This window comes from Leiobunum rupestre, chromosome 4 (assembly GCF_980474605.1).
Source record: "Leiobunum rupestre chromosome 4, qqLeiRupe1.1.hap1, whole genome shotgun sequence".
Classification (NCBI taxonomy): Eukaryota; Metazoa; Arthropoda; class Arachnida; order Opiliones; family Sclerosomatidae; genus Leiobunum; species Leiobunum rupestre.
Genome location: NC_143387.1, coordinates 48,495,259 through 48,513,516, shown reverse-complemented (window position 1 = coordinate 48,513,516; position 18,258 = coordinate 48,495,259). Strand labels below are relative to the sequence as shown.

At 38.4% G+C, this 18,258-nt stretch overlaps 1 protein-coding gene across 1 annotated transcript; it reads left to right on the top strand.

Moving 5' to 3' along the window:
• The first annotated feature begins 3,960 nt into the window (after positions 1–3,960).
• Positions 3,961–12,003, top strand: LOC149948070 (uncharacterized). Its single transcript, XM_090171010.1, has 4 exons — positions 3,961–4,273; positions 11,000–11,161; positions 11,214–11,566; positions 11,638–12,003. The coding sequence occupies exons 1-4, from the start codon at positions 3,961–3,963 to the stop codon at positions 12,001–12,003; spliced, it is 1,194 nt and encodes a 397-aa protein (XP_090027136.1).
• The last annotated feature ends 6,255 nt before the right edge of the window (positions 12,004–18,258 follow it).

Below are 18,258 nucleotides of genomic sequence, written 5' to 3'. Positions count from 1 at the left end.
ATTAGAAACAGAGAGGTCCTATCTACACACGAGGAAGTTATTATTTTATGTGCCCAACAAGATTTAGTACTTCAGGAAAACACTTACACATCCGCCGACAATATTGGGAATAGGGGAAACTTTATTGGAATATTAGATCTTTTAAAAAGAAAATGTCCTGATTTAAAAGCCAAGTGCGATAATATGCCGAATAATGCCAAATATTTGCACAGCACAATACAAAACGAAATAATTGGCATTTGTGCAAGTTTAGTGAGAAAAATTATTGTTCAAGAGGTCAACGAATCCGGTGGATTCTACTCTGTAATAGCTGACGAAACACGAGACAACGCGTGAGTAGAGCAGTTAAGTCTTTGTATTCGATATACTAAAGCAGAAATAGGTGTCGTAGAACGATTTATAGGGTTCACAGATTTACACAAGTTTGATTCTGAGAGTATGAGCTTGGCAATTATAAATCTTTTAAAAGAGGGTGGTTTCAAACTGGAGAATTGTGTTGCACAGACTTATGATGGAGCTAGTGTAATGAGTGGACATGTAAAAGGAGTAAGGGTTAAAGTAGAAGAAGCAGTAGGTGGCCATTGTCCGTACGTTCATTGCTACGCCCACCGCTTAAATTTAGTTTTAGTTGACTGTTGCTCCAAAATATCGACAGTTAGGGAATTACCCGGTTTGGTTCAAGCCATTTACAACTTTCAAAGCAAATCGGTTATTAGAAGTGAATATTTTGAAAACTCTCAAAAAGATCTAGGGTACGACATACTGAAAATGCCACAAAGCTGCGAGACTCGATGGTCGAGCAAAAAAAAATGGGATTAACTATTTTAGAAATAGACTCGATTCCGTAGTTTTAACGTTAGAGAATCTAATTGAAAACGGAAAACCTGACGAGGCTGCTGAGTGTCGCGGGTATATATCCCAATTACATAACTTTAACAACTTAATATTAGTCGTTGCATTAGACGAAGTATTAGGCGTAACAAATTCCCTGTCGGAATATTTACAAAGTTCCAAAGTTATTTTTACGTAAGCCGTTGCCATTTGCCAAGCTACTGTCAAGACCTTAGAAGATTGTAGAAACTCTGAACGCTTTGATTCTATTTGGGAAGAAGCTACTAAAATCGCGGAATCGGCTTTTATTGCAATACCTGACCGTAACAGCGAACCGATATCTTTACGTAAACGTAAAATTATCCCTAACAGGAGATTAAAACATAGTGTGGTAACAATTACAACGGGGACCAGGGAAACTGAAGCAAAAACCCTAATAGACCAGATGAGGTCCACCTATTTCAAATTAATAGACAAATTTATTTCTGAAATGAAAATCCGGCTATTAGAAAACTCTGGTCTATATAATGGTATCATAGCGTCTGACCCTAACTCTGAGAACTTCCTAAACGAAATCGATATCCTCACACATTGTAACACATACGATAGGTTTCATTTCGACCTTGTTTCCTTAAAAAGTCAAATTAAAATTGCGATAAATCTAATTATCCCCAAAAAATTTAACAGCGTAAGCGACTGCTTCCACTATTTAATGCCCAAGGAAGATGTCTTCCCTGACCTTGTTAAGTACTACAAGGTTGTTCAATGCATTCCTGTCGCAAACACCATCTCAGAAAGAAGTTTCAGTTCCCTGAAAAGAATAGAAACACGTCTGCGAACAACTATGGGAGAATTTAGACTTTCAAATCTGGCTACGTTGTCCATTAATCGGGATTTGTCGAATTGTTTAAAAGAAAACCCAAAGTTAGTAGTCGACGAATTTGGAAAAAAAACTAATCGAAGAGTGTCATTCCTTGATTAAAATGCCTTTAAAAAATTCAATGGGAAAATAGAAATCATGTCAAAATTTAAAACATTTAAATAAAAAAAATCCTTGAAACTCGGGAATTTTTTTAAATAAACATTATAGATGGGGCCTTTAATTCAGGCTGGGCCTACGTGCATAAAATCCCTGGCGGGGCTACTGTTTAGAGGTAAATCGCGAAAATTGGACTCCATCTTCAATTACTTCATATCATGACTTTGTGTGTAGTAAACATTTTCTGCCGGATGAAATTTACTTTCGAAATGGAAGGCACCATTTGAAAGTAAATGCTGTACCTACACAAGTAAAAATTACCCTATACATTCTGAAATAAAAAAAACTAACTGAAATATGAATAATTTCTTTATTAAAACAAGAATTTGAAAGAGCTCCCAAAAATATCTATTCCAGAACAAAGCATATTTACATCTTCTAGAGTATGCCAATTTATTGATTTGGGTAATTTTTATTTAGTTTCCCTATTTATCATCGTGAGTAGGACGAAGAAGAAAGAATGGTCAACTTTGGTTCAACGTATTTCGATTCCGTGAACATGATCAAGTCAAGAGACCATCGTTCCAGACAGTTTTCACAAGGAAGCACCAGGCGAAACTCCAGATGTTCACAACATGATGATTGACTGGGCTAAAAATCGAGAAAGCCCGAACAGAGCTGTTACCGTTGCGGTAATACTAGTCACTTGGCCGATAACTGCGGGTTCAAACACACTATCTGCAATTACTGCAAGAAAACTGGTCATATTGCGAAGGTATGTTTGACTGCCGAGCGCGACAAAAAGAAACAACACAACCGGCTTGAATTTCGGGATGGTCACCGCAACTCCAGAATTCACTTTCTTCATGAACCAGACGTTCAGCATCGCGACCAGAATCACTCGCCCGAGTAGGACGGAATTTTCCAATTGAAATCGCTTGAGCCGGCACCCAAGCTCTACATCTATGAATTCGTAATTAATAACGAGAAGTTACCCATGGAACACGACTCTGGAGCTGCGTACACGGTTATTTCGTTCAAAACGTACACTCATTTACGCAAGAGAAACGCACTTCCCGATTTACGACCAGCGGAAAAAGATTTGCAGCAATTCAATGGCGCCAGGGTTCACGTCAAGGGCTATATCCAGGTCAGAGTTTCTTATCAAAATATCACTAAAACTTTGCCCATTATAGTGGTGGAGATCGATGGAGCAAGCCCATGCGGTCGCAACGGGATCACTGCATTTCAATTGACCTTGCGTTCGAACATTGATACGGGCACCTCACTACACCACCTGACGGTAGAGTCCCGTCTGCAGAAAATTCTCAACAACAACCAACAGCTGTTCTCACCCGGCCTGGGGTTGATAAAAGGCACTCAAGTTCACCTCCATCGCAAACCTGAGGTACAACCTCGCTTCCACCATGCCCGCTCCGTTCCGTTTGCGTACCGCGACAAGGTCACGGCTGATCTTGATCGACTCCAGCGAGAAGGTATACTGGAACCGGTTACTGTCTCCGATTGGCGGCACCGATTGTTCCCATCTTGAAGAGCAATGACACGATTCGCATCTGCGGGGACTTCAAACTAACAGCCAACCCGGCGACGTCCACAGAACAGTATCCCTTACCAAAGATAAGTGATCTCTTTGCAAATCTTAACGGCGGAGTAAAATTCTCGAAAATCGACTTAAAAGATGCGTACAACCAATTAGAACTTGACCCTGAGTCCCGGGAGCTGGTTGTCGTCAACACGCAGCATGGGCTTCTCCGCTACACTAGACTACCTTTTGGTGTATCCTCAGCGGCTGCTGTATTACAACGTCAAATTGAGAAAATACTTAATGGCATCCAGGGTGTGAGCGTATTTCAGGACGACATCCTCTTGACGGGAGGACACTTCGGTACTTTGGAAGCGGTACTCGCACGTTTGAAAAACGTAGGAGTCAAATTACGAAAAAGCAAATGCCAATTCCTCGTGGATTCCGTGGAGTACCTTGGACATATTCTTGAAGCGGAAGGCCTGCATCCGACCACGAAGAACTAACAGCTAATATTGGAAGCACCGGAGAAAACAAATGTTTCAGAAATTCAGAGTTAAAATCATTCCTTGGCCTCGTCACCTATTACGCCAAATTCATACCGCATATGTCTGATTTGCTCAATCCTCTCTATGCATTACTCAAGAACAACACCCGTTGGAAATGGGACAAACCGGCGCCATATTTCTTTCAACAAGCCAAAGAGATCCTCACCTCCTCCTCCGTTCTTGTTCACTGCGACCAACAAAAACCGATCACATTGGCATGTGATGCGTCCCCTTCAGGCCTGGGAGCGGTACTGTCACACATTGACGTTACTGGTGTGGACCATCCAATTGCGTTTGCTTCTCGCACATTAACGCCGGCGGAACGAAACTACAGACAAATCGAAAGGGAGGCTTTGGGACTAGTAGATGCCAGTAATGTGCTGTTTTTATAACAGTGAATCGACATTGTTAAAATAACAGAGGAAATGACTGTTTATTTTTAAACAACCTCGCTGTTTTTGCAACAGCATTTTGGTAGACTTTTAACATCAAATGCAGCATAATAAACGTTTGCATATATTGTTCCAATAGTGTTTGCTGCTGTTTGGTTAACTGTCGATTACTGTTTTTTCTTTAATTAATCGCTGTTGTTACAACTGCTTTTTGGTACATTTGTAACATCAAATGCCGTATAATAAACGGTTGAATATACTGTTTCTATGGTGTTTGCTGCTGTATGATTAACTGTCGGTTACTGTTTTGTTTTCTAAATACATTGCTGTTTTTATAACAGCTTTGTTCTGGATTTTAACATCACCTGCAGTTCAATAAACCGTTGCATATACTGTTCCAATGGTGTATACTATTCTAATGGTGTTAGCTGGTGTTTAGTTAACTGTTAATTACTGTTTTTTAAATACCGATAGCTTCATTATTTACAATGCTCACTTTTTTTGCAGCTGTTCGCTGTTTTAAGAACAGTAGATTGTTACTATTGTAACTAATTAGGCAATGTGTATTGCACGTTGTCTGCTGTTTTCAAAACAGTTTATTGCCCAATGAACGATAACTACCGTTCTTAAAACTGTTGAATGCAAATTTGTTACTACTGACCATTACAGTAAGCAGCCCCTCTAAAACAGTCTGCTTTTAAATAGTTATATTATAAATAAGAAAAAATCTAGCGTTTTTAAAAATTAGAAATTAAAAACAGAACAGTCGTTTTGAAATTTTATTAGATTTTCTTACAAAAATTTAGTCATCTTCTAAATTTCTGGAAATTAGAATTAAGTATGTTAGGGATTTTATCAGATAATTATGACATGTTTATGATTAACACACTTTTCATTGGTTGAGTGGCTAGCCCCTCGCCGAAGTCATAAGACAAGAATATCTCATTTGCCACCATATCCCGTCCACACTTATCGTGAGTTAAGTTAGAAGAAACCACCTATGGACTGTGAGAAGGATGATAAAATACGCGAAAAAGTAGATTAGTCCACAATTAAAAGGGATAATATAGCTAAATCCTAAACAAATTTCAAGAAATTAAAAAACTTACTACTAACTCGTACCAAATAGGTCTTCGAGCAAAAAACGCGAAACTCGGATCAAATAGATCGAGTAATAAACTAAATTAAAATTAAATAAAATAGCCAGAAATTCCAACGGTAGACCGGTTTCGTTCTATTTGGAACTCATCAGTACCGTGCGGGAAATCTGGCTGGCGACTGTCAAATCTAAAGGAGAAACTAAGCCTAAACATTAAAAATTTCAAAACGCTTTGCATAAATACCTTGCATTTTTCATTCGGATTTATTTTTATTTATTTATTTGAAATAAAAGAATATGGCTACGAAGCTAGTTATAGCTTGTGTGTAGCCTTACAGGAAACATTCTGTGACCATAGGGTACCAGAAAGATATATACAAAAAGATATTTACATATAAAGAGTGAACCCGAAAGTTGTGACACTAAGACGGAGATAACAATGAAAATAAAAACAAAACAAAACATAAAATAAAAGGTAAAGAAAGGACAAATTGAGAGATGGAGCGAAAATACAAGATGATTAAATAAACACAGGTCAAGAATAAAGTTCATGTTGGTGGCGGAGGTAGTCACGAACGTGCCTACGGAAGCCAGAGCGCGTGACACAGTCAAGGGCAGTTGGGGGCAGTGAGTTCCACCTTACGACAGCACGAAACGCAAGGTGCCAACGGCGGACATTAGTCTTGACACGTGGCTTAAAAATCTTAATCTTGTGGAGAGTAGAGAACTGGAAGAGAGTTGAGGCGGTTAGCGCAGATTCACCAGACCACATGCTCCAGATTTGCATAACGTCGTTAATTGCGTGGCGAAGTAGCGGGGCATCAAGGCCAAGGCGCGTATCCCGTTCGTCTGGCGGTAGAGTGGCAAGACCTTTAGTCAAGTTGGTGAAGCTATTATGTGCCTTCGTTAGTCGAGTTTGGTCGCCTAGCAGCGGCGGGCTCCAGACCTCGGAGGCAAAGTTTATGTGCGGAAGCACCAAGGAGTTGTATAGCGTGCGGAAACGTTTCGGGGAGCGAAAGAAAAACGTTCTACGTGATGGAATTAAGATTTTGACAACACGTGTTGTGTGGTTACTAAATGTTAAGGAGGGATCTATCCATAGTCCCAAATCGCGAATGGGAGCGTCCGGCTTAGGAAGGGGGGAGCCATCTACGCGATAACACTGGCGGGGGTTGTTGGTGCCCAGATGGTTGACACCACTTTTCTTGACGTTAAATGACATTCCGTGATTATCCGCCCAGGTCTTTCTTTAGCTGGGCTCATTCCAAATCAGTCACTACCGCATATTTTAAAATCATAGTTTAAATATATTAACAACACGCAAAAATACTGTTTACAATTAAAACATAACTTTACCTCTGAAGGAATTCCAATGTGCATTTGCACTCTTCCGGGTACTCTATGTTCATCAAGTAATACCAAGTCTATCGAAGCAAAACCTTATTTACGTCCGAAAGTAGGTAACGAGAGCGACTATGAACCACGGCGATCTGTTTTAAACGTCTCTTTCAGTTTCCAAACTAGAATTTATCATCTCTCCGACCTAAGCCGATAACCCGACACAGCAGTCTGACAGTGTCCCGTGAACAAAGTTCAATGCTAGACTAGTGCAGTTTTTCCCCGCTTGCACTCGATGTCAACTTCCCGAAAGCTTTATCTCGAAAACGAAACTACAAATAACACAAGGTTTAAAAAGTAACAGAATTAATTTAAGTTGTCACTGCAGCACTGATGTTCCGGGCGGTACATTTGTACTTTTTTAAAACATTTTAGATTTTGAATACGTATTTAGTACATTTTGTAAATTTATGATAAAAAGTAAAATTTTATATACTTATTAAGTACATTTTGAAAATATATGAAACGAAAATCATTTTTTGATATTTTTGGCATATATTTAGTACATTTTAAATTTTGGGGATTGTTTTAAATTTAACTATTGCAAATTTTCTGCGTCTCTCCGAAATCCTCCCGTAAAATTTATTTTACTATACCCCATAAGTCTTATATCAAGCCCTCGTGTTACCAAACAGGAAAAGAAATTTACAGAAACCATTAAGCTGGTAAAGTTTTTTTTTAACTTTACCTTTTTCCAGTGCGGTTGTGGAACGGTTATTTTTTTTTTGAGATACACAAACATCGGTGTCTACCCGAGGCCTTAGACACCAGCACACACACAATAACTGATTAATCAGGGTGAGAAAAGTGTAACAGCCACGCCAACGGGGGGATACGTGGGGACAGGGGTGGGGACACCCGTGGCGGAAGTATCCCGACCACCCGTTGGGGGAGTGGTAGTCGTCCTCACACGGCCTTCCACAAACTCTGCCTCCCGGACATCTGGGATTACAGGAGTGAGCCACTACTCCCGGCTGGAACGGTTATTTAGCACAATCATAAGTAGCATAAAAACAATAAGAATGACAATTAACAAACATTTTAATGTTACCTATTTTCGGAGTTATTCAGAGCCTCCTAGTGTCGAAAGTAGGCTAGGCTTGGAATACTCAGGAGTTCAACTCGAAGCTGGGCGAGAGTGTCAGTGTTGAAAATAGGTTTCATTAGAAACTTAGCATCGAATCAATAGCCAGTGTCATACTTATGCACAATGAATAACATTAAAACTTAAAAAAGAATTGCTTTGAAAAATCCAACACTTTCAGCGTTGATGCATATTAAATACGGTATGAAGCGAAGAAATGAATCGATTGTAGACTATTAATTTGAACCAAAGCTAACTAGTCTTATAAAAAAAGTTAAAGCAAACGCAACTAGTAGTGAATCAGTTGAAATTATGCGTAATGCTGATAAAATTGTACGTATTAATTAAAGAAATTAAAATTGTTAAAAAAAATGATAAAACTTCGTTAAATTTGCAGATATTTACAATATATTTAATATTTGTAAATATATAGTTTTATCATTTTCATTAACAATTTTATCTAAGCATATAGAATTGCGGCCTTTTTAACAATTTAAAGAAATTAAATGTCGTGAATGAAAATAGCACATAATAAAGAAATTTAACGTATTGAATAAAACAAAAAATGGATTTTCCCGCTTTTTTTAGGGATTTTTTGGGGGAAGTTCATTTTTAAAAAGGGATAAAATGTTTTTTTTTATCCGCTAGAGTGATTTTTGGTCTTCACCAAGTGGAAGCCCAGCTCTGAAATCTACGTGTTTAGTGGAATGTTTTTGGTACTTTTACTGTTTCTTTTCGAGTTTTCATGACACAATGGACGCTTCAATAAAAGATACTCGGTTTTTATTCCCCTCTCCAAATTCATCTGGGAAGGAACTATTTCCGGTCCGTCGGTTAAACGGTTATAATGGCTAGTCAAAAAGTTATATTTAAGCCAATTGGAGACGCGTTTTTGCCCTCATGAGAATTTTGCGTCAGATAAGAAATGCGTCGGCTCACGTAAATAAGGAACATACTAATGTTAATTTCCGATAATATATTTTAAGGTAAAATATATAATGTTACAAAATCTAAGTATAAGAAGATAATATTATTATTATTATCATCCTCTTATGGTATAAATAATCAAAATTATACGGAATATTTTTATATTACCGGGCATTTTTAAGGCTTCTCATGGAGGCAGAATTAATTCATTTCGTATAAAATTATCTTTCGGAAAAAGATGAAAACTAATTCCTTTAGAACTAAACGTATTACTTTTGCAGTACGGTAGGCAATAAGTGTTTCCTTTTAACCAGGTAACCTTTTTTGGCATGTTAAGGCTTAGCAAAAAACCGATGTTATGTTCGAGAAAAGTTTCCAGCTTTCTAATATTTCAACAAGCACTATATAAATAGTAACTTATGAGTCCTGGCTGTCGGAAATATTACTTCTTGGAAATTTCTGGGAAGATGTTTTATTTAAGCGCCTATTGGCCTGTAGGCTACTAGGGATTAGTTTTTGGTGAGGGATTGTTTTTTAGGAAACTTTGTACAGTTGCACTTATCAAAAACAAGGATCGTGTAAACTAAATACAGTTTTTTCATTCAAACCACACCAACACTGTAATACTTGGTTATAAAGCACGAACTTGTCGGTCTCTTGAAGCCTAGTCTAAGCTTTCTGTTTATTTAGTGCTGATTTTTCTATCATTCCACGCAGTAAGGTTCGCTGTTAGGTAAATATGCATCGCTATTTATTCCTATTAACGTTTCGCGCCACCTAGTAGTGATTTTTGGAACCTGCGAAAATCTATAGGGGCACCTAAAAATTTAAATAAATAAATATCGTGCGGTAATTTAATAAATCTTGTGCCGAATATTGAAATATTGCGCCATGATTTAATAAATATCGCGCTGACATTTTAAATGCTAGGTGTTTTTATGAGAAATGTTATAGTTACAGTAATTTTTTACTAACCAATAAAGCTCGTGACTTATTTGAAATAGTTTTTAAATCGCGCTCTTTTATTTTATGGTCTGTCTATTTTATTGAGGCAACGTTATATTTAGTTTGAAGTAACGTGCTGTTGGCCGGGAGTAGTGGCGTACTCCTGTAATCCCAAGCGTCTGGGAGGCAGAATTTGTGGATGGCCGTGTGAGGACGACCACCAATCCCCCAACGGGTGGTCGGAATACATCCGCCACGGGTGTCTCCACCCCTGTCCCCACGTATTCCCCCGTTGGCGTGGCCGTTACACATATCTCGCCCTGATTAATCCGGTGGACGGGCGGACCGCATTTGTCCCCCCCCGTCCCACTCACGCCTCAAAATCTTCGCCGGGCTCGCGGTCTTCTCAGACCCACTCAGCCCTTGTATCTTCCTTCCTTGAATAAAAAAAAAACGTGCTGTTGCTTTGGCTGCAAGGTACTCTTTCGCTTGAAGCTCAATTTGAGGCAACGTACTGTTTCGTTTGAGGCTCAATTTGAGGCAACGTACTGTTTTGTTTGAAGCAACATACTGTTTCGTTTGAAGCAACATACTGTTTCGTTTAAGGCAACGTTTGGTGTATCTTGTAGCAATTTACTGTTCCAAAGGGAATAGTGTAATGTTTATTTTTATACCATTATATTGTTATTTTCCTTACTGTTATTATCACAGCAACTATTTTTTCTCTCAAAAAACACTAACGCATTGTGAAGTTGCAATAAAGTATCGCAAACCACAAACTATTGTTTTTTGAAAACCCATAACTTTTAAATTAACAGTATGTAGAAGTACTTTTGAGTGCAACATACTGTGATTGCATAAAACAGCATAATGTTGTATAAAATACTGTTAATGTTGTATATTTTCCAAAACAGCAGCATTCTTTTATTTAAACCGTAGTATTTACTATTGTTTTGACAGTAAGGGATGAGTGTGTGGTCCTGTCACTTCCTCGAACGTTCGGCAAGCCATCAATGCAGACTTGCTCCTGTCTCGTATTGTCCACTATATCAGAGAGGGATGGCCTCACTCATGTCCTTCTCCGGAAACCCAACCATTCTTCTACAGACGGACGGAACTCGCATTGGCTGACGGCCTGATAGTGTGGCACAACTGTATGCTCATTAAAAGTTCCTTCAGATCAAAAATTATCCGTAGCGCACATGAAGGTCATATGGGAGTCACGAAAACTAAAAGACTCGTCCACTCCACAGTCTGGTGGCCGGGTCTCGACTCGGACATCGAAAAGATGGTGGCCACTTGCGATAAATGTCAACAAGCCGCGTCCATGCCACCTCGAACCCAGCTGGCCGACGACATTGAAACCGATGGAGAGAATTCACGTGGACTACCTGGGACCAATTGCAAACAAGATGGTACTAATATTTCAAGACACTTACTCAAATTGGATTGAGGCGCACCCTACAGAATCCTCCACTTCTCAAGCTTCGGTGGAGATACTACGAGACATATTCTCACGGCACGGACTACCGCAATGTCTGGTCACCGACAATGGGATGACATTTAAGAGTGAAGAGTTCCTCGAGTTCAACACTGTTAATGGAATTCGTCATCTAACGATAGCACCATATCATCCTAACTCAAATGCATTCGCTGAGAAAGCGGTTTCTACCGTGAAGCATGGCCTATCGAAAGTCACAGAAGGTACTCTGAAATCTCGCTTATCTAAAGTTCTTTTCAGTCACAGGCGTACACCGAACAGCGAAGGGAAATCCCCTGCTTATCTATTTCTGAACCGTGAACTAAGAAGCACGCTGGACGTACTGAAACCTGGTAATCAACGCTCATTTGGGAACGACACCCAGGAACTTGCCGCTAACGCTACCTTCAGGCAAGGAGACCCGGTATGGATCAGGAACTATGGCAAAGGTCACAAATGTATGAAGATTTAGTATCTTCAAAAATCGGAAACACGATGATCTCCGTGTCTACACCTGTCGGAACTATGCGACGTCACGTTGATCAGACTCGTCCCATCGAAAGCGCTTCCGCAAAGAATGCGCCATCAGAAAAAGGTCATGCTGATGAACTAGCTGCGATTAATGGCCCTATCGACGTGCCCTGTCAAATTTCTCACGAAACTACTTCCCTTCTGATGGATTCTGAAAAACAGGCCTTGACCTCAGAGACACCTTTTCGAATGCTTCTGAGACGTTCCTTTAGAATCAAGCAGAAACCTCAACGATTGGTCCTATGATGTCTTTCGAATTTCAACTGGGAGGAAGATGTTATATCGCGGTTGGCAAGATAATAGAAAAAACATGTTTTATATCGGTAACGTTTTTTATCACATGTATATAAACTCATCGTCCGCGTTAATAACTCCATTCATAGACTTGATATTCATTGTATCAAGTTCCCCCACGAAGTGTAAATAAAATATGTAAAGACGTTGAACCAAAGTTGACCGTTCTTTCTTATTCGACCTATTCACGATACTCCAGTAAGTGTCGGAAGCTGTTGGCTTAAGAATAAGAATAATCAATAATCAACTAGGCTAATCCCCAAGGCACCACCTTAGGCCTAAGTCATCGAGCGACTTTTAAAGCCTTTAATTCAGGTGGCCGGGTTACAATGCGTAGGAGGGTGGTGGCAAGCCCTGCATGCCAAGCGAGCCAACAGCACCCTACACTAACTATTACCGTTAACCTCAACAAGTTTTTTAACCAACACCTTCCTACGCATTCTAACCCTGCCACTGCTAATTGGCTTTACAAGTCGCTAGTTGACTTGGGCCTATGGTGGTGGATTTGTATGAGCAATATTTTTATGTTTCGAAAATATATGTTTATTTCAATCTAATCCTCGTTCCATTCTGAAATGAATTGATAAGTTAGATTACATTACTAGATGCAAAATTAGCCAAGCGTTTCAGCGGAATACCTTGCATGAGCCTTTGATGGAGCATGAGCTATCCACTAGACCGTGGGAAAGGGTGGGGTGCGATTTCTTCGAGATTAAAGGGAAACACTATCTCCTTATCGTCCATTATTTTTCAAAATATATTGAAGTCTATGAAAACTGTTTACGCCTGATTTGGAATACCGGAAGAATTTGTTTGTGACGGAGGTCTACCCTACTACTCTACAACGATACTGGAGTTCCACAGTCAATGGAATGTTCGTCATAATATGACGTAACCCCATTATATACGTTAAAATGGGTCAGTGGAATGAGTTGTTCAAACTCTTAAAAAAAGTTTGATCAAAGCCAGGGAGATGGCACGGATTTGCATCTGGTACTTCTGACTTATCGCATTACGCCGACACATGGTCTGGTTTCATTCACCAAGCTTCTAATGGGAAGAAGATTTCGATCTCTGTTACCGTCACTACCGGAGCGTTTGAAACCGCATTATGTTATAGAGCAAGCTACGAATGAACTAAAGGCTAGTCAGCGTAATCAGGAATAGCACGGGTATCTCAGAACAAAGTCACTTAGACAGCTGGGCGTAGGAGACAGAGTTGGAAGCAAGGACTTGTTTTAAGAGTTGGGCCCCAAAAGCGCTCGTATGGAATTCGTTCGTCGGATGGAGCAGTCTCCACTCGAAATCGCTTTTACATTCATACTGATCTCGCTCAGTTCTAGAAGGTTACCACTCATACGATCAGACGACTGTTTCAGATGCAGCGCATGAGTTAGCGAAGGTTCCTGATGAAGTTCCAGAGACAACAAGAGTAACTGTACCGGAACCAGTTCCCGAGTCCACACTAGTTGTTGGGCCACGCGTCAGTCACAGAGTCCGTACGCCGCCAGTTTGGATGAAAGAATACAGCTGTTGAAAAATCTAATCAGAGAAATTCTAATATTCTAATATTGTTAAATTTAAAAAAAAACAGCGTGTTATGATTCATAATTTTTATTCTGTTTGTTTAAAGTGATTTAATGTCTACTAAAAAACCTGAGTTTCTTATCTTATCATTTAGGACGGTTTCCTAAATTTTGTACTTGTATCACAGGCAGTGGATTAAAGTTCACCCGGTTGTTAATACGTTTCTCGTTTTGTTTCCGTTGTTGGCTGGAATTAACTTTAACGTTAGACTTAGTCATACCAATCTGTAGACACTCATTCTGATTAATGCCGTTATGGGGTTCGCAACTAGCTTTTGTTTTTAGCTACTGTCCCTACGAACCGTAACGGCTATACAGGAGTCTTACACGAGCGCAAGAATTAAGTTATTGAAGTATCACAGTATATGGGTGCTCTTATTTCATAATACTAAATTTTTCTTTGTCATTACATTCTCACTTATTTTGTTAACAGTCCACGTTTCTTTATTTCGTTTTTTTTATTTTAAAGTTTATTCCTGAAACTAGCGGATTTCTCTTGGTTAGTGGGTAGCTTGAGGAGGGTTAATTCTTCTAACTTTTGGGAGAAGGGTGTTCGTCAATGATGTTGAGAGAGAGATGTTTTCTATAAGGAGCTTAGTTACGATCATACAACGAATTCAAGTGAAAAACGTATTCTAATATGTTCGAAGGGTCAGAACTCCTCTTTTTCACGGGTGTTTATACGTTTGTCTCTAAAGTTGCCCTCTGCCTCTTTTTAACTACCGTTAGCTCACCCAAATCTAATAGAACCTCAATACATACCAAAAGCCTTAGTATTAATTTAATATCAAAGTTACGGTAACCTGAGACTGACTGAAAGATATATCATTTTGCCGTGCTCAGTATTAAATAAGGTTGTGAGATGAAAATGTATATATATTATTCAAAGTTTCCTTTAATTATTAAATGAAACATATGACGGTTTTTTATTTATTATATTGTGTTTCTATTCAAATTTACGTACTTGTGGTTTGTTCTATGTCAAAAGATGAATTATACTTCCTTTTATATTTTAAAGTCTATATCAAAGGTTAGGTAGAACACTAGTTAGCCGCATGTTTAACGATTTCGGCCGCCATTTTGCAAGATGTTGGAAATCTCACCAACAAAATTTATAAAATAATACAATTTCAGATTTATTTCAATTTTTTCATTGCCAAACGCATTTTTCCCTGCACTAATTAGCTTGCCTCTTGGGTGGTAACCTTTTGAGCATTGCTTTATTCTGTATGCTCTATGGAGTATAGGATTTATACAGATTTTAAAAAAATACACTAATACACAACCTTATTGTACAATATGTTCCTTTCGTTCCCCGTCAAGCCTAGATAGGCTCTGTGTGCTCTTATAATTGTATGTGACTTGGCCACCCTGAACAATAAGGTGTCGTCCTAACCGCAACACATTTGAAATATTTGAAAGAGTTCGAGAATCGTTTGACGACGAGCTCGTACCTGTATTAGAACCGGTGGTGCCCATTATGAAATTTTTTTAATGTTTTAAATAAACAAAAATTGGCATTTGTAACTTCAATTCTAAGTAATTAAAATTTATGTCGATTTTTTAAAAACTTTATCTAAGTGTTATTAAATCCATTGAAGGACTTATGACGCTTAATTCTCAAGTCTATTAATGACATCAGCTATGGTAATTATCGTTTCACCATTAAACAAGTTGGCTAGCCAAAATATACCTCTCCTCGGAAGAATTGTCCCTAGCGGTATTAATTTTTCGAGATGACTCTAAAGATATATCTCCGCAATTCCGAGTTATTTACTAAAAACGTAATCCCGGTTCAATCCCGCCCGGTATAAAATTTTAATTATAATTAAAATAATTGAGACGAAACAACCGAGTATAATTTATTCAGAATATTATAAATTAAGTAGTTACCACAGCGAGTTAGACGTACTAAAACAATGCACAATTGAATTTAACCCTATTTACGGTACAAGTTTATCAGTTAAATATAATACGAAGCCAATTTTAATGAAAGAAATATCTACAGAGGGTATTTGTATTTTTCTCGCTTACGAAATACTTGCCGCATCTTTAACGCTCATTTTATTTCAAATTAAACATCTTAATCAGTCGAGAAAACGTTTAAAATAAATTACGAAGTAATGACGACCCAGTTTCAGACCAGACCAACATAAGTGTAAGCGCAAGATGTATAAAACTCGATTAAAATATACGACTGAAAAAACGAAATAAAATACAAATAAACGAAAGATATTTAAAATTAAAAAAACTGATTCTAATAAAACGTGAAAATACCCTCCACGTCACGCACATTCGAAATACGCAGAAGTAACGTTATACTATATCCAGTTTAAAATATTAGAGTATCAAAAAATAAAAATAACGAATAGAAAAATACACAATAACAACCTAATCAACCAGACTTCAGAAACAAAACTCATAGAAAAATATTATAACGCAGTCAAGCAATCAGACTTCAGAATCAAAATAATTCATAGAAAAATATTATAACGCAGTCAAGCAATAAATTAGTTCAAATACTTAGAAATCAAGCAATAGAAAATATAATATCAAGAAGCGCAACACCTTACCATTCACAAATACGATTTTTCACGTTATTATAATGAAACGGATAAGCTTTTGGGCACGACTTACGCTCTTAAAGGTTCCTCTAAGACTGGACGGCTTTGCGGGAAAGAGGAAACGAACTTAAAAATACAAATATAAGACAGAAAAAACCAACAATACCAAAGATTAGACCAAAAAGAACGTAATCTCGATCAGTTAAAAAAACACAACAAACAAGATTAAATCAACATAATTTCATTCGTAAAAAAAACCAGATTAGGCCTTCATAAATTCATTCATAAAAAAATTCAAGACTTTATTATCTATTATGCTTACGATGAGTGTCTTATTTTCAGAGACGCTAAGTAGCTATCGGTGGTTCTGTGGTAGAGCGCTCGACTGCCAAGCCGAATGGCCTGGGTTCGAAACCTGGGTGGCGCATTTGTTTTTAATCCATAGAGAAAACGCTAAATTAGAATTTCTTCGATGGAATAATTTCAATTTCAATTCTATTTCAATTAAACCAAAATTTCGTACTCTATTAAATACGCTTCCGATAAAGCTGAATGTCTAATTTTCAATCAAGCGTAACAAGTGTCGGTGGTTCTGTGGTAGAACGTTCGCCGGTCAACCAGGAGGTCTCGGGTTCAAATCCCGCCCGATGCGATCGCAAATTGCTACTAAGACGAATACCGTAAGCAACTGGTGGAAACCCTCCCATTGGAAGTTGAGAGGTTGCCATAACACTCGGTCCTTCCCAAACGTCAATAAGAAGGCGTTGGAGAATACGCACCAATAACAAACGTAGCGTTAACGAAAAAAACGCAATTGCAAATTTATCCGTTAACGCTTACCGTCACGCGGTGGTTTCGCCAACCTTTAAAATGCTAAAACGGTTGTTCGACTACCCTTTGCCCCGAAAATGCGAACGCGTTCGCAGGCCACAAGCACACACCCACACACACCCACAGACGGACACGCTGGTTGTATAACCTAGGGGAGAGGTAAAAACCAATGATTTCTAAATGGAAGCAATTGTAAGCATTCGCACATACCATTTCGCGTATTCAACACTAACAAGAACCATTCCGTAACCCTCGTATTTCGTTCTTGTGCGCTTTCCAAAAGCATCCATCGGGGAAAATACTTTGAATTGGAATTCACCTCGTACAACTTGCTTATTTCCAAAATTTCCGACCAAGTATAACAGTGTCGACTTAACTCGATTCTTTGGAATTAAAAAAATGGGACTTGGCACAGCTCTGCTAGTTCAATAATGAACTTTTGGCATTTGCTATTGCGTTTATCGCTTCACCGATAAAAAAACCAAACGAATAATAAATTTAAATTATTGGGTTCAAGGCAGAATACTGAACTTCATATTACTGGCTATTTCGTTGTTTTGAGGTCCGGTTTTTTTGGGCCTAAAACTCTGAAACAAAGCCTTTTAGGAACCCTGTTCATAAACATTTTAAACTCATTATAGGACCCAAAGAACACGCCCTTAAGTTTATGACATACTTATCCGTAACACCCTCTAAACATTATTTCATATTACCCTAATTTATGGTATAATTAAAATGGTTTAAATTTTTAGAATTAGTTAGTTTCATAAAAATCCGCGAAATAAGTATTTTGGAAATATAGTTCAATTTCTAAAATAAAACACGACTATATTTGAAAAAAGTAAATAAATTTTGGTGTTTGGCCATTTAAAATATTCCCAAATAACAAAGAGATGGCGCCATTGAACACTATAGCACCGCCATTCTTCCTAAAGGGGGTACCTTTCTAATAATTAAATAACTTTAGTTTTCCGTTACCTTTAGTTAACGGTTGTATAAATATCGCGAATTAGGTCACTAACGCTCTGCATCGCTGTTTAAGCTGCGAAACTAGTTTCAACGTACGCGAAATTGTATACCGTAGATGTTATATCATAGATGGCAGTACCAGAGTTCTCAATCGATCAGACTGAGGTCTCGTATTTTAGCGCGAAGAATGGATATATACGCGAAAGACCCCCGAGTTAACTCGATAAAGCTTTTCACTTCTCTGCCGAGTCGTTCGT